We start from the raw sequence: 27,145 nt of genomic DNA, 5'->3' as shown, positions 1-27,145 counted from the left end.
TTTTTTCTGGCTTATAGTTTAGGCAATGAATCTTACTAATAGAAAAACATGGTCATAAGAATACCTTAAATATAGTGACCCTAAGACACTATTTCAATTTTGATCAGAGCTGTGAAATTATATGATGGGATTCTATTTAAACAAGGACATGGTTACTTTATTATTTCATATTTTGTATCATAACTCTACAGAGAAGAGCCTCCAGAGTTTTCTTAACCTGATCACAGTTTGTATGTTTATGAAATATTTTTTATGAGGAAGAGGGAAATAATGGCTGTGTGATAAAAATCACGTCAATGGAACCTGAAGCTAGCTCATTGCTGCGTTTTGTTGTTACAAATACCATCAATGTTTCTTTGAAATATAAACTGTCTTACTATAGTAGGAATTCTTTGAACAGGTTCTCAAGAATTCCTGTTTACCAGTACAAGTTCAAAGGGCTAACTTGAAGCGGTGTGAAGAATTCAGTCACTTAGATTCAAGCTCTGGTTAGTACTACCCCTACTCACTGTAGGATGTGGGCAAGTTAAAATTTATATTCCAGAGCTTTTAAGATACCTGATTTCACTACCTCACAGCGTCATTGCAAAGGAAACAACATTACTTATGTAATGCTTCAAAAGCCTGTGCCACTATGTAAACAAAGATTTATTGCTTCTTAACTCCTGCTTTTCCATGGTTCAAACATTGCCCTCTGTGAGAGAGAAGTGGCCTGTATAAAGAGAATGGATATATCATCTCACATCACTGGTCTATGGGCTTGACCTAGAGGAGTATTTCCAGTGTGAACTGCTGACCCAAGACTCACCAGATAGAGGGGGAAAAAAAGTATTTTGTGATACAATGAATTTGGGAAGTGATATTGGAGAATTATGTTTCCTATTAGCATGCACCAGAGTTCTGAAGAGTCCTGCAGTAAATAATTCTTTCAACATTGCTTAACACAACATTTCTCAAAGTTATCTCAAAGTTATCAAAGACCAGGATTCCCTTTTGTGGTATGTTTAACAATCATGAACATCATGGGAAAGGCCACTTAGAGTGTGAGGAGAGCAATCAAAACAGCTAACATCTATTGTGCAGCTGGCTATGCACAGAAATTCTCCGAAGTGTTTTACATGCATTAATTTATTTTAATTTTTATAATAACCATACAATGTAGGTGCTATTGTTGTCCTCATTTTATAGATGAGGAAACTGGATCGCTGAATGATTTAATGTCTTAGCAAAGATGTAAGTGGTGAAGCACAGAAAAAGGCTATGAACCCAGATGATCTGGCCCTGGAAACTATTCAATCCTTATGCATACCACTTTACTTGCAGGCTTAAGAAAACATGGGATCCATGTATTATTATCACTGTATGATACTTTCATCCAGTATAAGCTCCTTTTTAGGTTAAAAAATAAACAAAACCCATGAATCCCAGAGGTTATGCAACTTATACAAAACCACGAAGGAAATCAATGGTACTATATATCCGTGAAATCAGTTCTTCAGCCCTTCGGGGCAGTACCCAAACCATTTGGCAAACATGTTAAAGAATGTATGAGGGCAAGACTTGGGATGAAGGAAAGGAAATGAGATCACGCTTAGGTAGCTGTAGCTCTCCTTGGAGTCGCCTTCATTTTCTCATCTCCTTCATCAACTATATACAAATGGTTATTATATCTCTTTAATTTTACCTCTAAAATATCTCTTGATCTCTGTACCTCATTTCCAGCTCTTCTGTCACTGCCTGAGAATAGGTCCATACCCTTCTGCCTGGGCTATAGTACTAGCTTTCTAAGGAGGCTCCCATCTCTAGAGAGTGGGGAACCAATAACCACATGTGGAAACAGCATTCTGCAAAAGTTATAAATAATACAGCATAATCTACTATAAAAGATAACAAAAATTTCCCAGGAAAAAATGTGGGTTTTTACTATTAATAAAAGAAGGAAAGGTTTAACACTTAGCTCTAAGACTTTAAAACTGTGATTTTATTTGAGAAATTCTTGTAGTCCTTGTCTATTTAATCACCTACAAGATTGATACATACACACATATAGACAATTATTAGAGCTCAAGTCCAAAGAAAACAAAGCAACAAAGGGTTGAGTCATATGAATCCAGTCCTGTTATTAATATGCTTTGCTACGGATGAATTACCATGCTTCAAATAGAGATCCATCATGCAGAAGACTTCAGATAAATTCCATGAACTTTATTTACAGTTCAGTACCATACACTTGAACTTGACATTGGCTTTAGTAAAAGAAATTTCCATTTGCAGTGTTTTCCTACTTCATAACAATAGTAACAATGCTAACCCTTTGGTCAACAGACAGAGAAAGTTTGCCAGCCATGGGAGTATATATGGTTGGGAAACTTCCATAGAGTTTTGTTTTGTTTTTTTTTTCCCCTCCATAACCCAACCCATCCACCCATGAGCAATCTTTTCCTGGCTTACTGGTTCTAAAAGCATTAGTTCAACCATACCATGTTTTCCAAAAAAAAAAAAAAAAAAAAGCGGGGATTGGTGGGGGAAGCCAGCAAATTAGCCAGGAGCAGTCTAGTTAGTACTAACAGATGATGAACGGTCTCAGCAGAAAATGACACAAGCAAGAGAAAATTCTTGATGCTGTCTGAAGAGACAAGAGTGTATAACATTCCTGAAAATTAATTTTTTCCACATTTTCTCACATTTTATTACTGTACTATGCCAGAAAATGTTCCTTTTGGTGGAATGTTGGTTAAACATGAAAAGAATCAGAATATGTTTATGTCAAACTACAGAGAAAAATTTAATTTTTTTCTTAAACAAATTTATTGGAGTATAATTGCTTTACAATGGTATGTTAGTTTCCGTTTTATAACAAAGTGAATCAACTATATACATATACATATATCCCCATATCTCCTCCCTCTTGCATCTCCCTCCCACCCTCCCTATCCCACCCCTCTAGGTGGGCACAAAGCACCGAGCTGATGTCCCTGGGCTGTGCGGCTGCTTCCCACTAGCTATCTCTTTTACATTTGGTAGTGTATATATGTCCATGCCACTCTCTCACTTCGTCCCAGCTTACCCGTCTCCCTCCCTGTGTCCTCAAGTCCATTCTCTACATCTGTGTCTTTATTCCTGTCCTGCCCCTAGGTTCTTAATAAACATTTTTTTTTTTAGATTCAATATATATGTGTTAGCCTACGGTATTTGTTTTTCTCTTTCTGACTTGCTTCACTCTGTATGACAGACTCTAGGTCCATCCACTTCACTACAAATGACTCAATTTCATTTCTTTTTATGGCTGAGTAATATTCCATTGTATATGTGTGCCACATCTTCTTTATCCATTCATCTATCAATGGACACTTAGGTTGCTGCCATATCCTGGCTATTGTAAACAGAGCTGCAATGAACATTGTGGGACATGACTCTTCCTGAATTATGGTTTTCTCAGGGTATATGCCCAGTAGTGGGATTGCTGGGTCCTATGGTAGTTCTACTTTTAGTTTTTTAAGGAACCTCCATATTGTTCTACATAGTGGCTGCATCAATCTACATTCCCACCAACAGTGCAAAAGGGTTTCCTCTTCTCCACACCCTCTCCAGCATTTATTGTTTGTAGATTTTTTGATGATGGCCATTTTGACTCGTGTGATGTGATACCTCATTGTAGTTTTGATTTGCATTTCTCTAATGATTAGTGATGTTGAGCATCCTTTCATGTGTTTGTTGGCAATCTGTATATCTTCTTTGGAGAAATGTCTATTTAGGTCTTCTGCCCATTTTGGGATTGGGTTGTTTGTTTTTTTGATATTGAGCTGCATGAGCTGCTTGTAAATTTTGGAGATTAATCCTTTGTCAGATGCTTCATTTGCAAATATTTTCTCCCATTCTGAGGGTTGTCTTTTCGTCTTGTTTATGGTTTCCTTTGCTGTGCAAAAGCTTTTAAGTTTCATTAGGTCCCATTTGTTTATTTTTGTTTTTATTTCCATTCCTCTAGGAGGTGGGTCAAAAAGGATCTTGCTGTGCTTTATGTCATAGAGTGTTCTGCCTATGTTTTCCTCTAAGAGCTTTATAGTGTCTGGCCTTACATTCAAGTCTTTAATCCATTTTGAGTTTCTTTTAGGTATGGTATTAGGAAGTGTTCTAATTTCATTCTTTTACATGTAGCTGTCCAGTTTTCCCAGTAGCACTTATTGAAGAGGCTGTCTTTTCTTCATTGTATATTCTTGCCTTTGTTATCAAAGATAAGGTGACCATATGTGCGTGGGTTCATCTCTGGGCTTTCTATCCTGTTCCATTGATCTATATTTCTGTTTTTGTGCCAGTACCATACTGTCTTGATTACTGTACCTTTGTAGTATAGTCTGAAGTCTGGGAGCCTGATTCCTCCAGCTCCGTTTTTCTTTCTCAAGATTGCTTTGGCTATTCAGGGTCTTTTGTGTTTTCATACAAATTGTGCAAATTTTTTTCTAGTTCTGTGAAAAATGCCATTGGTAGTTTGATAGGGATTGCATTGAATCTGTAGATATCTTTGGGTAGAATAGTCATTTTCACAATGTTGATTCTTCCAATCCAAGAACATGGTATATCTCTCCATCTGTTGGTATCATCTTTAATTTCTTTCATTAGTGTCTTATAGTTTTTGCATACAGGTCTTTTGTCTCGGTAGGTAGGTTTCTAGGTATTTTATTTCTAGGTATTTTATTCTTTTCGTTGCAATGGTAAATGAGAGTGTTTCCTTAATTTCTCTTTCAGATTCTTCATCACTAGTGTATAGGAATGCAAGAGATTTCTGTGCATTAATTTTGTATCCTGCTACTTTACCAAATTCACTGATTAGCTCTAGTAGTTTTCTGGAAGCATCTTTAGGATTCTCTGTGTATAGTATCATGTCGTCTGCAAAAAGTGACAGCTTTACTTCTTCTTTTCCGATTTGGATTCCTTTTATTTCTTTTTCTTCTCTTATTGCTGCGGCTAAAACTTCCAAAACTATGTTGAATAATGGTGGTGGAGTGGCCAACCTTGTCTTGTTCCTGATCTTAGTGGAAATTTTTTCACTTTTTCACCATTGAGAACAATGTTGGCTGTGGGTTTGTCATATATGCCCTTTATTATGTTGAGGTAAGTTCCCTCTATGCCTACTTTCTGGAGGGTTTTTATCATAAATGGGTGTTGAATTTTGTCGAAAGCTTTTTCTGCATCTATTGAGATGATCATATGGTTTTTCTCCTTCAGTTTGTTAATATGATGTGTCATATTGCTTGATTTGCATATATTGAAGAATCCTTGCATTCCTGGGATAAATCCCACTTGATCAGGGTGTATGATCCTTGTAATGTGCTTTTGGATTCTGTTTGCTAGTATTTTGTTGAGGATTTTTGCATCTATGTTCATCAATGATGTTGGCCTGTAGTTTTCTTTCTTTGTGACATCTTTGTCTGGTTTTGGTATCAGGGTGATGGTGGCCTTGTAGAATGAGTTTGGGAGTGTTCCTCCCTCTGCTATATTTTGGAAGAGTTTGAGAAGGATAGGTGTTAGCTCTTCTCTAAATGTTTGATAGAATTCACCTGTGAAGCCATCTGGTCCTGGGCTTTTGTTTTTTGGAAGATTTTTAAACACAGGCTCAATTTCAGTGCTTCTGATTCGTCTGTTTGTACTTTCTATTTCTTCCTGGTTCAGTCTCGGAAGGTTGTGCTTTTCTAAGAATGTGTCCATTTCTTCCAGGTTGTCCATTTTATTGGCATACAGTTGCTTGTAGTAATCTCTCATGATCCTTTGTATTTCTGCAGTATCAGCTGTTACTTCTCCTTTTTCATTTCTAATTCTACTGATTTCAGTCTTCTCCCTTTTTTTCTTGATGAGTCTGGCTAAGGGTTTATCAATTTTGTTTTTCTTCTCAAAGAACCAGCTTTTAGTTTCATTGATCTTTGCTATTGTTTCCTTCATTTCTTTTTCATTTATTTCTGATCTGATCTTTATGATTTCTTTCCTTCTGCTAACTTTGGAGTTTTTTTGTTCTTCCTTCTCTAATTGCTTTAGATGTAAGGTTAGGTTGTTTATTTGAGATGTTTCTTGTTTCTTGAGGTAGGATTGTATTGGTCTAAACTTCCCTCTTAGAACTGCTTTTGCTGCATCCCATAAGTTTTGGGTCATCATGTTTTCATTGGCATTTGTTTCTAGGTGTATTTTGATTTCCTCTTTGATTTCTTCAGTGATCTCTTGGTTATTAAGTAGTGTATTGTTTAGCCTCTATGTATTTGTATTTTTTACAGATTTTTTCCTGTAGTTGATATCTAGTCTCATAGCATTGTGGTCGGAAAAGATACTTGATATGATTTCAATTTTCTTAAATTTACCAAGGCTTGATTTGTGACCCAAGATATGATCTACGCTGGAGAACGTTCCATGAGCACTTGAGAAGATAGTGTATTGTGTTGTTCGGGGATGGAATGTCCTATAAATATCAATTAAGTCCATCTTGTTTAATGTATCATTTAAAGCTTGTGTTTCCTTATTTATTTTTATTTTGGATGATGTGTCCATTGGTGTAAGTGGGCCATTAAAGTCCCCTACTATGATTGTGTTACTATCCATTTCCCCATTTATGGCTGTTAGCATTTGCCTTATATACTGAGGTGCTCCTATGTTGGGTGCATAAATATTTACAATTGCTATATCTTCTTCTTGGATTGATCCCTTGATCATTATGTAGTGTCCTTCTTTGTCTCTTGTAATAGTCTTTATTTTAAAGTCTATTTTGTCTGATATGAGAATTGGTACTCCAGCTTTCTTTTGATTTCCATTTGCATGGAATATCTTTTTCCATCCCCTCACTTTCAGTCTGTATGTGTCCCTAGGTCTGAAGTGGGTCTCTTGTAGACAGCATATATACGGGTCTTGTTTTTGTATCCATTCAGCCAATCTATGTCTTTGGGTTGGAGCATTTAATCCATTTACATTTAAGGTAATTATCAATATGTATGTTCCTATTACCATTTTCTTAATTGTTTTCGGTTTATTATTGTAGGTCTTTTCCTTCTCTTGTGTTTCCTGCCTAGAGAAGTTCCTTTAGCATTTGTTGTAAAGCTGCTTTGGTGGTGCTGAGCTTTTGCTTGTCTGTAAAGGTTTTAATTTCTCCATCGAATCTGAATGAGATCCTTGCTGGGCAGAGTAAGCTTGGTGGTAGGTTTTTCCCTTTCATCTCTTTAAATATGTCCTGCCAGTTCCTTCTGGCTTGCAGAGTTTCTGCTGAAAGATCAGCTGTTAACCTTATGGGGATTCCATTGTATGTTATTTGTTGTTTTTCCCTTGCTGCTTTTAATATTTTTTCTTTGTATTTAATTTTTAATAGTTTGATTAATATGTGTCTTGGCGTGTTTCTCCTTGGATTTATCCTGTATGGGACTCTCTGCACTTCCTGGACTTGATTAACTATCTCCTTTCCCATATTAGGGAAGTTTTCAACTATAATCTCGTCAAATATTTTCTCAGTCCCTTTCTTTCTCTCTTCTTCTGGCACCCATATAATTCGAATGTTGGTGCGTTTAATATTGTCCCAGAGGTCTCTGAGACTGTCCTCAATTCTTTTCATTCTTTTCCTTTTATACTGCTCTGCAATAGTTATTTCCACTATTTTATCTTCCAGGTCACTTATCCGTTCTTCTACCCCAGGTATTCTATTGATTCTTTCTAGAGAATTTTTAATTTCATTTATTGTGTTGTTCATCATTGTTTGTTTGCTCTTTGTTTCTTCTAGGTCCTTGTTAATCGTTTCTTGTATTTTCTCCATTCTATTTCCAAGATTTTGGATCATCTTTAGTAGCAGTACTCTGACTTGTTTTTCAGGTAAACTGCCTATTTCCTCTTCGTTTGGTCTCGTGGGTTTTTACCTTGCTCTTTCATCTGCTGTGTGTTTTTCTGTCTTCTCATTTTGCTTAACTCACTGTGTTTGGGGTCTCCTTTTCGCAGGCTTAAGGCTCATAGTTCCCATTTTTTTTGATGTCTGCTCCCAGTGGGTAAGGTTGGTTCAGTGGGTTGTGTAGGCTTCCTGGTGGAGGGGACTGGTGTCTGTGTTCTGGAGGATGAGGCTGGATCTTGTCTTTCTGGTGGGCAGGATGGCGTCTGGTGGTGTGTTTTGGGGTGTCTGTGACCTTATGATTTTAGGCAGCCTCTCTGCTAATGGGTGGGGTTGTGTTCCTGTCTTGCTAGTTTTTTTGCCATACAGTGTCAAGCACTGTAGCTTGCTGGTCGTTGAGTGGAGCTGGGTCTTAGCATTGAGGTGGAGATCTCTGGGAGAGATTTTGCCATTTAATATTACATGGAGCCAGGAGGTCTCTGGTGGACCAATGTCCTGAACTCAGCTCTCCCACCTCAGAGGCACAGGTCTGACACCCGCCCAGAGCACCAAGACCCTGTCAGCCACACGGCTGTCCGGGCACCATGTGAGAATTCGGGGATCGGGACAGAGTTGCACGGGTTAGCGTGGGGTCGCCACCTGCCCGCTCCCAGAGGAGGCTGGACCAGATGCCGCCGGCTTCTGCACAAGCGCCCCTCTCACGTGCGGCTTCCTGAGAATGTGAGAGCTCCTCCAATGAGAGCAAGAGACACCTGCTGTGTTCCCCAAATTTAATTTTTAATGAGGAAAAACAGAAAATATGGAGAAATGAATTTTAACAGTAAAATTATAGTCTCTAGGAGGAAAATTTCCAGAGCATGTTTATGTTCTGGAACTGGTCAAAAGACCACAGAGAAGATGTTCCATGTTTTGCTCCTCTACACCACTTACCCGCATTTTGAATGAAGCTGATCCTTAACCACACCTCCAGGAAATGGCACATTTCTCTGGCCAATCATAGCATCCATTCTCTTCAGGGACTGGTTCAGGAATGAGTATGTTTATGAGCTCCTTTGCACAATGGCCTGAAGTGTCTTAGTAGCTATCATTTGTCTTGCCTCACATTATAATACGATACAATCCTGCCCATATCACAGGCACTAATTTCTTGTCAGGGCTGGGTAAACGCACACCAAGGAGACTTGAATTTCTGTTTAGTTTTGAGTATATATCTAAAACCAATAGTTTTACAACAAATCCGTATTTTTACAAAATTTTGTATACATGATAACTTCTAATGTGATAGCCAATAGTCACTCAGGCAACCCACATATGTTTACTGAGAACCTCATGTCTATGGTAACAAAAGGATGGGGGGGAGAAGAAGATTGAGAAACAACAGTAAAGCCAGGTGAAAGACAGATCTGCCTTGAGCCATGTTGGCAAGGGACCGTGTGTCTAGCAGTCATGTGTGGCTCAGGAACAGGAATGGCAAAAATGGATGTTAAAGTAGTTCAGATTACAGAAAGGTATAGCAGGGCCTGCTAAGGTATAAGACAATAACCAAGTAGTCGAGAGTGCATCAAAGTGATGTAAGACATACATATAGTGGGCCATGTGCTGTGGGCAAAGAAGAAAGGGAAAAATATAGTCCAAAAATGGTAGGGAGTTAATGATTGAAAACTAAAGTGAAAAAGACAGGGAATGGGTGTGTGTATTTGGTGGCGATTGACAAGATGGAGGAGGGGTGCCGCTCAAGTGGAGATCTCAGAGCGGGGGCCACACCTTATTGGTGAGGTCAGGTCTGTGGTTACACTGCAGGTGACTGACAACATCCAGCAAAGGTAAGAGCTGTGAGGGGGAAACAGGGCTGTAATATGCAGGACTAGGAGGCTTTAAGGAAAAACATTTTTAACATGTTTTGAGAAAATCACAATGCTGAGTCTTAGAGTGGTAGGAGAATACCAAAGAAGTTACAGGTAAATGCTGGAGATCTAAACATAATTGAATGTGTGTGTGTGTGTGTGTGTGTGTGTGTGTGTGTGTGTGTACATATATATATATATGTATGTATATATAGATGAATAATTTCAGGTGAAGTGGAACTACGTGGAGTGTGAAAAGGGTTCAAAGGTTCAAGGTTCAAAATTGGAATCAGGCTGTTATAAAATGGCTCCTTTTAATTACCAACCAGATAGCTACTGACAGAGTAGGAGAGGCTTTCCTGAGCCAGGTGCTGCGACAGCAGGTGAGGAAAAGGGCTGCCTTTAAATGCCCCCTCAGCACTGTGGCCAGGGACACAGGAGAGGCAGGACACTGAACATAAAGGGTGGATGGCAAAAGGAGTGCAGGTACAATGAGGTTCTGGGCTTGCAAAGATGGAGAGGAAAAGCAGAATGCTGATCCTTGTGCCCAGGGGCCCTCCAGAGGGCTGCATCGCGTCAACGTGGGGCAGAGCAGGTCTGGCTCATGGAGGGCGCGGGAATAACATGCAAACGGGCAGCACCTCTTCCCCCGCTCAAGAACACCCACACACAGCTTGCATTCGATCTGTCTGGTACTACTCTGAAGGGCTTGATCACAAAAGTAAAATGTAAAGAAAAATAAGTAATTTAGAAATGCAATCTTGAAAATCTTCATATATTTCTGGACATGGCCACAGGGAAAAGACTCATAAAGTACATTCTTTGCGAAGCCGCCTTGCTATGAGTCTAATATGAATTATGGTGAGAATAGATCCGGTGTATGATGTCCTTGAATAATGTATTTCAGGCAGCCCCTAGTGTTCAGAAACAGGAAACTTAAAGAACAACATGTCTAGGCACTAGTTTTGTGAGGCCAGGCTTGGTGAGCCAATGTCAAAGGAGCCAAAGAAAGGTAAAAAGGATAACTCAAAGCAAGTGATTTCTACCCCTGCCCCCCAAATTTAAAAAATGAAAACTTTTCCTTTTTTGGTTTGTTTAGCAACTGGCAAACTTATAAACAACTGGAAAATTATTACTTTTATCTAGCTAAACCAAGTTGTTTTATAGGATCTACCTACCCAGTGAAAATGTGGCAATCCCAGGACCTGTCACAATGATAGATCAATACAGACAACACGAATTGGACTGAATCAAAACAAAGACCAAGTGAATTATAATCAGTGCATCCAAGTACTGGGCTCTGGAACTTGAGGAAATGAAGCCTAGAATCATTTTTAAAGCGAATGAATTTCCTTTAGTCAAAGAGATAGCAAGCAAAGAAGGGAGAAAGAGCCATGTAATCTGTGTTTCTCAATAATGACTCAATTTTAACAAAAGTAAACAATAGAAACCTGTACCTCTTCAGAATAGGGCACTGATCATTGCTGTTAGGGTCCCTGCTACAGGTGCTCTCTGGCATTTCTTTAAAAAGTTAAATTTTTTTCTGTATTGACAGGCACAGTCCGATTACTAACTTCTAAATCCTAAACAAGAAATATAAATCTGGGCTTCCCTGGTGGCGCAGTGGTTGAGAATCTGCCTGCCAATGCAGGGGACACGGGTTCGAGCCCTGGTCTGGGAAGATCCCACATGCCGCGGAGCAACTAGGCCCGTGAGCCACAATTGCTGAGCCTGCGCGTCTGGAGCCTGTGCTCCGCAACAAGAGAGGCCGCGATAGTGAGAGGCCCGTGCACCGCGATGAAGAGTGGCCCCCGCTTGCCGCAACTAGAGGAAGCCCTCGCACAGAAATGAAGACTCAACACAGCCAAAATAAATAAATAAATAAATAAATAAATAATTAAAGTTGCTTTTAAAAAAAAAAAAGAAATATAAATCTGGGCAGAGGGAAACGCAGCCATTTCTCAGGGAGTGAGTTAGCTAAAGTCACACAGCACAGCCTGACCTGCTGCAACTCCTGAGCTCTGGTTTCCAACTTGGTCTTGGCTAGTAGTTACTGGATTTCTGACCCGACTAAAGCAATCGTTCCCTAGCCCTTGGCTTCCAGACATTCAGTACATTTGGGGCCCTGACATCTGTCTTAGCTTCACTATTGGTGAGTTTGTTTTTGTTGGCTTTTACTGCTCTTCCAAATGATCTAAGGTAACGAATAAAGGTATTCATGTGTGTTGTTGGAAGCCTGGGGAGAGCGTGAAGTTGGGAGAAGTGACTGGGACAGGACTGGCTAGGGAAAGAGCCAATTCAAGGGAAACCTTTTGCTTTTTTCAAAATAATATTGAAAGTTCACATAGACAGAGCCCTAAAATTTCCTCATGGGGCTGGGTTTGATGTTTGTTTTCTATGCTGCCTTAAAAACATATGGCCAAGAATTCTCCAGATACAAATTATTTATCTACGGAGAGAGGGAAAAAGTATCCTACCTGACAAGACAACTTCAATAAGATCGCCTTCCTGGATATCACTAGCCGTTTTCACCAGCTGAAGGATGTTTTCAGAGGTAGGGTCGTGGCGAAAAAGCAGGATCTTATCGTACATTCCATAGAAACCACATTCAGGGAACTGTAAATACAAATACCACAACAGGTTAAATGTCAAAATCTTCCTAAATTTAATCAAAACCAAATAAACAAATGTCAGGGCACCAACACAAGCTAATTAGAAAAGTTCAAAATATCTAGAACATCAAAAAATAAAAAAGAATGGCCAAATTGATATTGACATGACTCCAAAGCAGGAGGAAAGAAATCACATATCATAAGGGCAATAATGACAAAATGATCTTCTAATTAGAGAGCAAGAAAACAAGAGAATCTGAGATAAGATTCAAAGAATGTCCTGGCAGTAAGGCAGTCAAGAAATACAATAGGTGGTAAGAACTGTGCATTTTCACATGATTTATAGCAATTCAATTACATTAAAATGGGAGTTAGTTTGTTACAATTCCATTACAAATATTGTTGCAATTTATTTGCAAAAAAAAAAAAAAAAAAAAAAAAGGTCAGTCCATTTTGGCATATTCAAAAATAAGAGATGACTCAATAAATCTAAACATGTTCTGTGTGTGGGCAGAGGTGTTATCTAGATTCTTTGATTCAGGAAAGCACCAGAGGAGACAACCCAACTCTCCCTTTTGTTGCTGCCCGTACATTTCATTTAGTTTTCATGCAATCTAGGTTAAATAGACAAGTACAATAGCTAGAAGTCAATTCATTTTAAGTATACATAGTTTATATTCTCCTCACAGGGATAAATCCAAGAGTTTATTACTCAAGACTATCTCCCAATAGCAGGCATATAATGAAAGCTAAATGAATGATATTTTTTTAATGGGAAACCTAAAAAATTCTGATATTAGCAATAACTATTAGAATATTAACAATTAATATTATTCCTTTCATTTCCTCTCTTCCTTCTAACACAAGAAAGAACTCTAAATTCAAACCATAGTCCTGGTTGTTGAATTCCGTCTTAAAAGTAGAATTATTTGATCAAAGGGTAGGAACATCCTTAAGAATCTTAAAGCCAACTTCAAACTTATTACAAACCACAATCTCATGAACAGTGTAAGCAAAGATCCGTCTGTATTAGCATTGAATATTTTTATTAAAACAACCTAGGCTAATAGGTATGCGAAAAGGGCTCTTTTCTTATATATGATATTTTCACATAATTAGCAATTGTTATTTCTTTTATAAATTGATATTTGCCATGTGTGGGAAAAGGTCATAAGTCAAGGAGAGAAAATTGTCTTGTTCCTGAAACTGGTGATATTTCTGACACGTATGTCAATAAAGGTGGACTTTAAGGAGCTACTGTCATGAAGAAATGTCCAGAATATGAGATCTTCTGAAGATAAATACAATATATTATGCATTCTTCCTTATTTTTCTTATTAATAAAACTAGGGGCTACGATCATGTAAGACATTTTGTGTGAATTAAAAATAAGTATAGGGCTTCCCTGGTGGCGCAGTGGTTGAGGATCTGCCTGCCAATGCAGGGGACATGGGCTCGAGCCCTGGTCTGGGAAGATCCCACATGCCGCGGAGCAACTAGGCCCGTGAGCCACAACTACTGAGCCTGCGCGTCTGGAGCCTGTGCTCCGCAACAAGAGAGGCCGCGATAATGAGAGGCCCGCGCACCGCGATGAAGAGCGGTCCCCACTTGCCACAACTAGAGAAAGCCCTTGCACAGAAACGAAGACCCAACACAGCCAAAAATAAATTAATTAATTAATTTTTAAAAAAAAAGTATATACAGAACATCCTCTTGCTCTTAAGAGTCTGTTGACAACCAGGCTTAAAACTACTTCTGTGTATCACTTAGTAAAGCTGGCTTCTGTAAAATAAAATGCAACAGCTGAAATGATGTCACTGTTTCCACTGCGCTAATTAAAACAAAAATAATAGTTCCCTTTTTTTGTAATTTCTCCAATAATATTATTAGAGTGCAAGGAAAGGAAAAAACTAAAATACCATTTTCTAAACTAAAGCAACAAATAGTTCATGTACTATTTTAAAAATCAACCTCATTTGATGTGTAATTTACAATAAATAAAATGGATATAAGTCTATGAGTTTTGACTCTTGCCCCGGCACGCATGAAACCAAAATCACAACCAAGCCATGAAACATTTTCATCAACCCCCCAAATTTTATTGTACCCCCTGCAGTTGATGCTACCCACAATCTTGACTCAACACAGTTTTACTTTGTCACCAAAGATTAGTTCGCCAGCTATAGAATTTCATACAAATGAAATCATACAACATGCACTATGTACTTTTTTTGGCTGGCTTCTTTTGCTCATTATGTTTTTGAGACTCATTTACACATACTGTATTTGAGATTCACCTGTTTTTATTATGTTATTACCATTTCATTATGTGGATCTAGGATAACTGCTGATCTGTGCACCCACAGATGGACATTCGTATTTTTCCCCCCAATTTGTGGCTATTACAAATAATAAAGCTATGAACATTTATGTATGAGTGTTTCGATGGGTATATGTTTTTCATTTCTTATGAGTAAATATCTAGGAAAAGAATTTCTGGGTCATATAAGTGTATGTTTGATTATATAACTACCTTTACGTCAATAACACATTATACTTATTACTGGAGCTTTATACTAAGCCTGAATTCAGTTAGTGTAAGCTCTCCATCTTTTTCCTTTTCAACATTGCTTTGGATATTATAGGTCTTCTGAATTTCCATACACATTTTAGAATCACTGTGTCAATTTCTACAAAATAAATCTGCTGTGATTTTTCAATGATACTACATTGAAACATAGATCAACCTGGGTATAGATCTATATTTTAACAATGTGGAGACTTCTATTTTGTTATGAACAAGATGGCATATCGCCCTATTTATTAGTTTCCTTTAAATTGCTCTCAAAAATGTTTTGTAGTTTTCAGTGTACATATCTTAGATATATTTGCTAAATTTATCTCTAAGTTTTTATATTTTTCTGCTATTATAAATGGCTGATTAAAGTATAATAAACATACAGTAAAATTTGCCCCTTTTAGTGTGCAGTTCTGAAAGTTTTGAAAGACGTATACGATAACCACATGCCATATATGTAGTACACACATCACAGCCAACATACAGAACAGTTCCTGTCCCTATAGTTTGGTCTTTTCAAGAATGTGATATAAATGGTATCATACAATACATACATAATTTTGAATCTGACTTGACTTAGTGCAGTGAAGCTGATATTTGTCCATGCTGTTGCATGTATCATTAATCTACTCCTTTTCACTGCTGAGGATTGTTCCATTGTGTGTATGGATGTACCACAGTGTAAGTATCTATTCCTCAGTCAGTGGAGGGGCATTTAAGTTAGTTCCAGTTTTTGACTATTGCAAATAAAGGTGCTATAAATGTTCACTTAGAGGTTTTTGCCTGAACATAGTAAGTTTTTATTTTTCTGGGGCATATGGAAGTATCTGGATAACTTCATAAGAAACTGCCAAACTGTTTTCAAAGTGGCTATACAATTTTGCATTCTCACCAGCAATGCATGAGAGTTCCTGTTGCTCTGCATCTTTGACAGCACTTGGCAATGTTGGGTTGTTAAATTTTAGACATTCTAATAGGTGTATAATGGTATCTCATAGTCTTAATTTACTTTTCCCTAGTGACTAATGATATTGAGCATCATTTCTTGTACTTATTTAACACATACACACACACAGACACATCTACTCAATTCATTTGCCCATTTTAAAAATTGAGTTATTTTCTTATTGTTGAGTTCTGATAGCTCTTTATATATTGTAGATAAAAGCTGTTCATCAAATACATGTTTCACAGATATTTTCTTCCAGTCTGTGGCTTGTCTTTTCATCCCCTTAACACTATTTTCTAAAGTTTTTAATTTCTATGAAACCCAATTTATCAAAATCTCTTCATGGGTCATGGTTTTGGTTTAATATTTAATAAATATTTGTATAACCTAAGGTAACAGATTTTTTCCTATGTTTTATTCTGCAAATTTTATTGTTTGGGGTTTTACATTTGGGTCTATGATCCACTCTGAGGTAATTTTTTAATAAAGTAAGAAATATGGATTAAGGTTCATTTTTTGCATATTCTGGAAGATCTGTATAAAACTGGTATAAATTCTTCCTTAAATGTTTGGTAGAATTCTCCAGCAAAGCCATCTGAGCCTGGAATTATTTTTTTTGGAAGGATTAAAATTATATATTCAATTTTCTTAATATATATATCACTACTTAGATTTCAATTTCCTCTAAGTGAGCTTTGGCATTTTGAATCTTTCAAGGAACCAATTCATTTCATCCAAGTTGCTGAATTTACAGGCAAAAAGTTTTTTCATATTATTCCTTTATCACCCTTTAATGTCTGTAGTGATGTCTATTATTTTCTTATATTTGTAATTTGTGTCCTCTCTCTTTTTTGCTTGATTAGTCTGGCCATTGGTCTATATATCTGTTTTTATGTCATACTGTTTGATTACTATAATATATTTTGAAATCAGGAAGTGTCATGCCTCCAGCTTTATTTTTCTTGCTCATAATTGCTTGGGCTGTTTGGGAGTCTTTTGTGATTCCATAGGAATTTTAGGATTGTTTTTTCTACTTCTGTAAAAAATGCCTTGGGATTTTGATAGGGATTGCATTGAATCTGTAGGTTGCTTGGGGTAGTATGGACATTTTAACAATATTAATTCTCCCAATACATGTTCATGTGATGTTTTCTATTTATTTGTCTTTGCTTAAATTTCTTTCAGAGATCTTTTAGTGTACAAGTCTTTCACCTCATATTTTCATGTAACCATGAAAGTTCTTTTCTGCTAAGTCCATCACCTCTACCATTTCTGTACTGTTTCCATTAGCTCTTTTAATCCTGGTTATGGGTCACATTTTCCTGCTTTTTTATACCTGTGTTTTTTAAATTAGATGCCAGATTTTATGAATTAATGTGAACAGTTGTACGCTGTTGTCTTCCTTTAAAGAACACTGATATTTGTTTTGGCAAAACATTAAGGTACTTGCAGACTGGCTTTTATCTTTTCAAGGCTAACTTTTAAGCTTTGTTATGGCAGCTCTAGAATAATAGTTGTTCTAGGGATAATTTAGTCCCACTACTAATGCATGACTCTGTATCTCTATAGAACACTTCAAATGTTCAGTGAAATCTCTTCTATTTGTCTGGTAGGAAATCGACCATCTCACAGCCCTATATGGGCTCTGAAAAGTTTTCATTTCATAGCTTCCCAACAGTTGCTCTTTATTCTGCCTCACAGATTTTTACCCTATGGACTTGTATTCAGTCCAATATTCAAGTGGACCCTTAACCAGATTTCTGGAGCTCTTCCTTTGTATAGGTCCTAACTTTCCAGTATTCTTCCCCTAAAAATTCTGTTGACTTGGGCACCTTGAGCTCTATTACCTGTCTCCTCTATGCAGCCACAGAACTAGGCTCTTCTTGGGTTCTCTCTGCCTGCACTAAACCTCAGATGACTGTAATACCTACCTTGTTTGTTTCCTTTTCTCAGGGGTCACTCTGCATTGCCTGTTGGCCAGTGTCTTTAACAGGCATTTTATGTATTTTGTATTATTTTCTATTTGTTTGGGGCAGGTGAGCATGTCCCATACCAGATATTCCTTGTGAATGAAAGCCAAAGTCTCATGTGCTTTTTCAATATAGAATACTGATCTTTTCTACCCAAACTTTTGACTACTTAATTCTATGCAAATAGCATTTGCAAGAAAAGTAAATTAAAGAAAAATAAAACATCCATAGTTAGTAAGAGTACATTTTTAATATTACATTGAAATAAATGCAAAGTATATTTAATGAAGTAAGAATTAAAAATTAATAATTATCATATAACTCTCAAAACATAGTTTGACCTATCCTGAGTTACACTTTAACTGTTAAAGGATTGTCCCTGATTGGAATACAAATGTTCTTCAAAATATAATACACTAATTAATGCACAGTTCCTCTTACCATATTCTTTCAAAAACCATGGGTAGCTGATTCTGACTCAAGAGAGAAGAGAAAATTCAAGAGATTCAGTACTTGAGCTGGAGTGAATAGAAAATAACAGCTGGAAAGGAAGAGATGAAACAGCAATTGTTTCCCCAAAGAAGAGCTGAACTTTACCGTATCGTCTAACAAATACCTTGTCAATGTGCCTGTGTGGTGGAAGAATAGGTGGGAATACCGAAGAGGGGCTTAGGAGACAAGGATTCTGCTGGCTCATCACAATTTCAGCGCAACCCGGCTTTATGCACATGGCCCTTGGACATCTGTATATACCATTCCCTTGTGGTCCTGTATTGATGACATGTGGACATTACACTCTGTGTCATGCCTCTTTGTAAGACCATGGGTATAATGTAATCAAAGATTTGGTATTCAAGTAAGGCTTGAATGCCTCACATCCCAATTATGTTTCTTTCTAAGGGTGACTCAGAACACATTTGGAAAAATCAGAATAAGTAGAATAATACCAATATATGCCACACATTAAAGCTATTATTTTAAAAGGCTAAATTGAAAAAATGAAGTTAGTGTTATAAATGTTCTTGAAGGTTGTTTGTCCAATACATAAATGACTGAGGTGTGGCTAGGCACTCTCCCACATTCCTTCCTACTGGGTCACAGACATGGCTTTTCTCTCTTCATTAACAAGACGTTCAGAAACAGGTTGTAGAGCCTTGCGAAGCAGGGTACAGGGGTGAACGTGGAGATGCAGCCTCTCGGGACAGCTGTCATGGCAGCAGAAGTTAAGGGTTCGATTTTTTTTAAGATTGTACCTTCTTTTTATTGACCAGAATAAAATATATGCATATTTGTCTTTTCCTGTTAAGAGAAAACCGTTTCTTTTATGTAATGTAACATTCTGCTTGAATGGAAACTATATACAATAAGACTTTCAAAAATTGTACTTAAAAATGATGCCTGGAAGGTGAAAAGTGTAAAGGAACAATGCCTGACAACTGAGAAGAGAACATATTGGGGAAAACACTCATGGAACAACATTCCCCAATTTGGCCATAATCATCTGTTTTTATGTGAAGGTGTGTGAGCTTTGAAATCTGAAAACCCTCATTAAACTAAACAGGCTTTCAGAAAGGCTCGGAGGCTTGTAAACTCAGCTGGAGCTTATTACAAGATCAGTTCTGTGTTTCTCAGAGGCTTTGTGGTTGTGAGCCCAAACATCTGAGATAAGTGATTTCAAGCTCTCTCCAAGTTCGACTCTAACAAACCTGGCCACTGTGAAAATACGGCCAACAATCCTGGCACTGGTCCTTAGCTCTTTAATTCTACCCTATGCTGGAAATCTCTGTACTGCTGTGTGTATCATTTGGCATTTTTTTTGACCACAGAGCACAATTTACTGTTACATTTCACTATAAATTCTTGGCTGGCCAGACAATGTGCTCCAGAGTAGAATAAATATATGTTTCCACGAGTAGCTGAAATGTGACCTGGCCAAAGGGAACGCCAAGGAACAAAGGCTGCTCTTCCACAGTTGAGGGCAGTCACAGAGGGCGAGGAACAAGCAATGTCAGAAACAAATGCCGCCCTGACTCAGTCAAGCAGAAGAAGAAAGAGAGAAATGGCCTGATGAGGAAATGAAAATACACTGCAGTTTACTGCTGCTAAAAGGCGATGAAAGTCCTGAAATTCAGTTTTTCTGCTCAATAAGAGAACACATCAGGCAGTTGAATACAGCTCTCTTCTCATCAAAGATGATTCCCAAGTCACTTTCCAAGCACTCTACTCTTTACAACAAGTAGTGCCATGACTGGTCACCCTTCATGAGCAAAGGAATTAAAAAGGTGCCACCGCTTCCTAGCTTGACCAAAATCCTCCCTAAGTTTTGTTCCAGGAATACAGGGACAACATGGACACATTGTAAGCAACTATTTTAATGAGAATTCCTAAACCACCGGGTGAAAATGTCTCTGGGTTCCCTTGGAGGAGTTGCACCTGAGTGATGCTGCCATTGAGCTGTAAAAAGCAGGAAAGGGCAGGCACTTAAAGATGGTTCTGAAAGCAGTAGATCCTTAAGATCAGTTGGATCCTTCCAAGGGGTCTCATGGGCGAGTACTAAGACACGAGTCATAAACTTGTATTATTAACTTTGCCTAGGAAATTAAACCTATCTCCTTTTTAAAAAAGCATCTAATAACAGATTGAAAATTTAAGTGTATAAAAAATTAAGTACATGAAAAAAACAATACAGTGAATAACCACTGGGTGAGTGTCATGTGCATATAGCACTACAGCTATAATGACAAAAAAAATCATGAGATGGCTCAAGCCCACTAAAAGCATGAACACTAAATTTTCACTTAGAAACACAAGTTATAACGTGTCAACGAAAGCATAAAAGAAAAAGTGAATAATCTGTATTATTTGCAGGCATAGTTCTGAAATGTGTTCAAATTTGGGCACAGGCTCTTTTATTTGGTGATTTCATATCCTCAAAAGGAGGCACTTGAAAAGAATTCCACACTATGACCACATAGCTATGTGACTAGTGTCTGAATGTAATCTTAGGAAACAGAAACCAGAAAAAATTTTTCAGACTTTTCTTTTTTCTTCCCCTCCTTCGCTCCTCCACCCAATGCCACCCAAGCTAGGCAGAAAATGAATAGCGCTGAATCAAAATAACTAAGAACTACTATTAAAGGTAGCACTTTACTATCGTTCCTAGTGGGAATCTATTTTCTTAGAGATCCCTGGTTGAATCATTCATCTCTCAGTCTGAAAGATGTGATTCATATAAATAAATCTGCAATACCTATTTTCAGGAAATAGTTTTAAAAAGCCTATGAAGAATTTCAGTTTCTGAAATAAAGACTAAATGATAATTACAGTGTTGACTTTAAGAAGATTCATTGTACATTTCCCAGCCATGAGAAACAGCACTGTTGTCCACTGCAGAGCATTGTTCTCCATTTGACTTTGCTATTTTTTGGGCCATGGGCATACTGTCCAAATGCAGATCACCCTGGCAAACAATCACAACCCTTGCCTTGCTTCCTCTGTCGTTCCTTCTCTCACGTGAGCACCTGCAATCGTATGACTCTCCATTCCACAAACCAGATGCTGCCTTTGAAAAGGTATGCCTAACAGCAGGGGTCTATCAACTTCCGAAATCTTCAAGATCCAAACCTAGAAACAAGTCACTCTAGTTAGTCCTCCTTTCTCCACTCCAACGCCAAAAACTTCCTTTTCTCATTCAAGACAGAACCTTAATTTATTCCACTCTTGCTTTCCTACAGGCAAATCTAGAATCTGACACACGGACTTTCTTCTGCTTAGATCTCCTTTTTTTTAGCCCCTCTCCTTTCCATTAAACTCAAAATCCCATTGTTTAAACAATCATTTTCATTCATAATTTTAAATTTGGACCTTAGCCTTACCCTCTATATGTTTTACAGTAAAAAAGTAAAAGGAATAAGATATCTGAGAAAAGAAAGAATATACTTTATCAAAGAGAGGTCTGCTTGAAATCTTCTGGAATTAAAGTTTAGATTAAAGGTGAAATGGTAGATTTTGATTATGAGATCTGAAATTCAGTTATACTACAAGACACAGAACATGCATAAAACCTGAACATGCAATACCGTTGGAGAATAAAGCTAGACTATAAATTCTTCTTCCTTGGGCATATAAATATATTGATGTTCTGTATCAGATATTGCTAAAGAAGTCTGTCTAATAAATTATATGCTTATCTTTAAGGCAGCAGATGTGACTAAGTGTGATGCTTAATTGTTGGCAGAGACTTTTATTCTATTTCAATTTGAATAATATGTCACCTATTAAAAAGACAAAAGCAATAAGAAATGACTTAATACATCATTAACTCTAATGCTGCAACATCTGCGTATAGACTTCCTAGAAGTATTTTAAATCATTATTTTGTTGTATATAATTTTTAAGTTTTAGAATAAAGGTTCATATCTAGCAATTATAGGTGGTAATAATTAATGAGAGCCTCACCATTGTTGTGTAAAAACATATTATCCTGCATTATAGCTTGACAGATTACTAGTCAGTGATAGCTATTAGAAGTCTTAGTAGGCACTCTGAAATTATTCACACAACAGTAATTAGGTGTGTGGATGTGCAGCTTGAAAATGGAAAAAAATGTACTTCACACTCTTTGTCTCACTCTGAATAAAACTGTCATTATAGCATACTGTAGATTTTTTACATTGCATAATAAGGTTACATGTTTGCTTATTAATGAACTAATGATAATTGATGCATGTACTGGATAAAATGAAGACTGTGACAGCAACTAAAAAGGTTTTACCAAAAATTAAGAATCATTAACTCTGGAAAAGAAAAACTTCTGGATTATGTATCTTCTCATTTAGAGATAAGTAGACTGATGCCCAGAACGTATTACCAAGGTGGCAATGCTAGGTAATGCCAGAACAAGGTGAGTGGCCTAGTCTCTTAAAAACATACTCCTTGATCTTTCCTCTCAGTTCTGCTTTTCTTAGAAAGAAAATACAGGAAGAGTAGCCAAATGTCCAGCAAACAGTGATTCAGAATTGCAAATTCTGAGCACTTATCCTGGCCAGAAAGTACAGACCCAGGCCTCCAGATTTTGGACTGAACAAACCAAGGTAAATGGCTTAATGAGCTTTGTAGCAGCTTATTCCCTGGCAATCTTCAGTTCTTACTAGACAGACAAGTCATTAAAAGGGTAGTGACAGTGAGGTAGCTCATTGAAGGCTGGCTGACAGCAGAATGGCAGCTTACAGCAGCAGAAAAACTGGCTGAGGTCATTGAGACAAGGGGTTGTTAGCCTTACGCATCCGACCCTCAAAGGAGTATTGCATTACATGGAACTGCAATTAATATTTACAGAATTATTGATCTTTTAGATAAAAATAAACATATATGTAGTACCGAATAATACATTTGAAAAGATTTCCATTAAATTATCTAAAATAAAATTGAAAAATAAAATGTACTCTTATTTGTTAAGTTTGTACATCTGACTACCATCTTCATTGATGATGATAAAGAAAGGCTAACTCTATTAGTGCACACAATTTGGGTTTGTATTTCAGATGCAGGAAGTATACTTTTCCATTATATTAAAACTAAATTTTAACATTAGACATACATAGGCCAATGATTAGGAAATGCTAATTTAATAGTACACATTTGCAACAAAGTATATATGTAATCCTTAAAGATGGTACTAACTTCAAATAATTATAGGACTCCATAAACAGTTTGCCAATTTATGAAAGTCAGTTTAAAAAAAAAATCAATCTTCAGTAAAATAGCTAACTAAATAAGTAAACCATCTCCTTTTTAACTGTTTACTGTCATGTTCTAAAATGTTTAATTTTACTAAATTAATTTTATTCTAGGTAATTTTCATTAAAAAGAATAATGGGATAGATCTAAGTATGTGTAAAAATCAGGGATTATAACAACACTGGAGATAGGTGTGGAAGAGAGGAGAACTGCCTGGATCGTAAATACAGAACCCCAGGTCATAAGTACAGAAATGGACATTTCCTAACGGTTTGGAGGTAAAATACTTTTCTTACCAAAGCTATCTGAATGATATGCCTTAGAGGAAAAAGGAATGAGTATAGACACTGGTTTTCCAAATGAAATTGAAAAGCTGATGTCATGAATCCAACACTCATGACGAGAGTTTCCCTGGATCACCACAGCGCACAGAATACACATAACACCTCTCACAAGAGGTAGGTACAGATATTGGGCACACCACAAGGGCTCATGGTCCTTCATTCACTCAGGAATGAAGCAGACACTTAGGCACTGTGTCCCTAGCTAGAGATATGATGATAAGTCAAACCAGAGATGGTCCCCATTGTCATGAGATAAGTCAGGGGAGGCTGTAGAAGCAGGAGAGCACAAGTAGGGGAGACAGACATGAGGCAGTATAGCACTAATGAGAGTGTAACGGCACAGTGAGATCAATGTTACAAAGAAATGGAGCGCCATTCTAAGAGAGCATATGATCAAGGACTATGACAAAGGACTAGACAGGGGATCAGGAAAGACTCCCCTGAAGAGATTACATTTTAGCTCAGATCCAATGCTCAAACTCAGTAACTTCAGATGGAGGGTGGCAGGAGGCTGGAGCTCCCAGCAGAGCAAGCATCTGTGCAGAAATCTTACATGTTCTTTATTATCCTTAAAAATAATGGCTCTAAGTCTCCTTTGATTAAGGGTAGAAAAAAGTATTGCTGGCATCACCCCTTCAGATCCCACGGTCATACGCACTGGGTCCAATGCCTGCGGCAGGAGCTGCTTTGTAGCTCTGATACCACATGAAACCCAACAAAACACTCATTCATTTAAGAATCCCCTGGACTTAGACCTAGACCTGAGTTCAATGACTAAATTAATATCTCTCAAAGCATATGTATTGACTCCATGAGAAGCTCTATGAAGCTCTATGACAATAAGGTTTGAAATAAATTTGGAAAATGTGTCATACACTATGCCCTTCTTGCAAACCCACCATGCACATTATCATAATTAATGTTTATAAAGAAACTTGTGTCCAAATCATATTTCTATATTTGACACATATATGTGTATATATGTGATATACATCATCCATGTATATGAATACATATATATATTCAATACATACACACATATACTTGTTTAGTTGTTTATTGATTGATTGCCTCCCAGGACCACTGTAGTGATTAAATGAACATAAGTAAAGTATTTCTAATAGGGCCAGACCCACGGTAAACGCTTGATAAGTGTTTGTTGTTGTTATTATAGATAATAATTACAACATTTAGTTATAAGTAAGTTAGCTATAAGAAAAGCAAGATTTTCCAGCCACTCTGTTCTTCATCAGAAACTCCAGAGGAGGGACAACTCAGCTGCATACGTCAGGCATGCTCAGTGTTCTGCCATTTCTGCTTGGCTCCTTATAGCTCCAATACAGCTCATGTAATTTCTAATTGACTCTAGCCACATCCTGGAACTCAAAAGGCTAGGTAGGCTAAGACCTTCTTCACTCCCAGTTTTGTGAATTTTCTGATACATCTATTCATTATATGTAAGATATGTTTCTTCAAAACTAACCTATTTTTGGTGAAAATAAATTAACTGATTTTTAAACAACTCCCTTCCTTGTATTTATTTATACTGTAATGTTACTGCGTTAATTCCAAGTACTGTACTAGAACCAAGCAAGGGCCATAGATTTGCATGTTGGCATCCATACTGTGGAATTCCATTGTTCTGATTGTGCTGTTAATGATCCTTTGGTTCCATGGATAAAAATCTCATTTCCTTAAAACCAAATCCCCAAGGAGCTGGTGTATTTTTTTTTTTTCTTCTTTGTACTGATAAGCAGGCAGTGCATCTGATTTATAGGATCAAAATTAAAACATTTTCTCTCATTTACTTTGATGTTCCCCAAGATAGGAAAGAATTTTTTCTCCCCTTATAAAATGCTATACAGCTTCTGGAAAGAATGCTATAGCTTTTGGAAGAGTCACGAGTGGCCAAAGATAATAAAACCACCTGCCACCCCACCAGAAGTAACATTTAATAAATTAGCCTTTCAATTCATTTCTAAGTGGCCAGATGTCCTCAGCTGAGCTCTTGTCAAGAAAAGGTTTTGGCCCCAGCTACAAAGACCTGTCTAAACTTGTATTAAAAAGATACCTGGGGCTTCCCTGGTGGCGCAGTGGTTGAGAGTCTGCCTGCCAATGCAGGGGACACGGGTTCGAGCCCTGGTCTGGGAAGATCCCACATGCCGCGGAGCAACTAGGCCCGTGAGCCACAATTGCTGAGCCTGCGCGTCTGGAGCCTGTGTTCCGCAACAAGAGAGGCCGTGATAGTGAGAGGCCCGCGCACCGCGATGAGGAGTGGCCCCCGCTTGCCGCAACTAGAGAAAGCCCTCGCACAGAAACGAAGATCCAACATAGCAATCAATCAATCAATAAAATAAATAAATCTTTAAAAAGAAAAAAAAAAAGCACAAACTTTCAGTTATAAAAAATCTTAGTAATACAGCATCATGACTATAGTTAATAATTCTGTATTATACATTTAAAAAAAAAAAAAAAAAAGATACCTGCAAAGGCTCTTACAAATATCTGTGATGGCTTGGACCTTGACTCAAGTTATTGGGTCATAGAGAAATGTATTATATTTCCAGCAAAACTGACCAATCTTCTGATACTGTCGCTCATAAAGGCAGATATAGATAATTTGCAAAGACTAAATCTGAAAAATGGTGAGAGAGAGCAAGTACACTGGATTCCAAGTGAGGTGGAAGTAAAGGATGAAACACTGAGGGGGAAAAAAAAACTACAGATGTTTGTGTTCTTTGATTTAGAGTATATAGTACAGATGAATATAAAGGTGAAACCCTATACTATGACTTAGCATTAAGTAGGTTAGTTTCTTTCACTTTTCATACATATCAAAGGTCACCTATAAATACATATGTATGCTAATATAAAATAACTTGTATTTTCAAGAAGAAAAACAATAATAGCTAGCCTGCCAATAACTATACTAATACTTCGTGACATAAGTTATTCCAGTACAAGTTTATATTTTTATTTTATTGGGTGCCTGGAGACACAGTGGTAAACAATAGACAAATAGGCCCCACCTTCATGAAAATCTAAGATATCCTCTTTATTTTTGCTGCCTAAAATTCATGACTTTATCTTAGTTACCACAGACAATCCCCCAAAAGCTAACTTCTTGCCATTCTTCATCCTGTTCCCTTGGTATTTTATGATCTAATTTGCTTATACTAATCACAGCACAGTAAAGATGGTAGTCAGTGTGGAAAATGTTTTAAGTGAGACATTTTGAGCTAAGTTTCTATTTGCCTTTAAAAGAG

General features: G+C 37.3%; 1 protein-coding gene and 2 long non-coding RNA genes across 7 annotated transcripts in view; 1 reads left to right on the top strand and 2 right to left on the bottom strand.

Annotated features, from left to right (window-relative positions):
- LOC309656174 overlaps positions 1-27,145 on the top strand; it is an 822,990-nt gene that overhangs the window by 222,992 nt on the left and 572,853 nt on the right. The window lies entirely within an intron of this gene.
- Positions 1-27,145, bottom strand: part of PRKD1 (protein kinase D1) — a 466,527-nt gene that overhangs the window by 154,832 nt on the left and 284,550 nt on the right. For all 5 annotated transcript variants that reach the window (XM_082452100.1, XM_082452099.1, XM_082452098.1 and 2 more), the window contains one exon: positions 12,165-12,303. In XM_082452100.1, the coding sequence (XP_082308226.1) occupies positions 12,165-12,303 (139 nt within the window). The remainder of the gene's footprint in view (positions 1-12,164; positions 12,304-27,145) is intronic.
- LOC309656158 lies at positions 12,723-26,441 on the bottom strand. The gene is made up of 2 exons (XR_014261188.1): positions 26,363-26,441; positions 12,723-25,950 (listed from the first exon to the last, which is right to left on the bottom strand). It is a non-coding gene; the product is annotated as an uncharacterized lncRNA (long non-coding RNA).

This window comes from Balaenoptera physalus (genome assembly GCF_965194825.1).
Source record: "Balaenoptera physalus genome assembly, chromosome: 2".
NCBI lineage: Eukaryota > Metazoa > Chordata > Mammalia > Artiodactyla > Balaenopteridae > Balaenoptera > Balaenoptera physalus.
The sequence above is the reverse complement of the archived record's forward strand: the minus strand, read 5'-3'. Positions and strand labels throughout refer to the sequence as shown.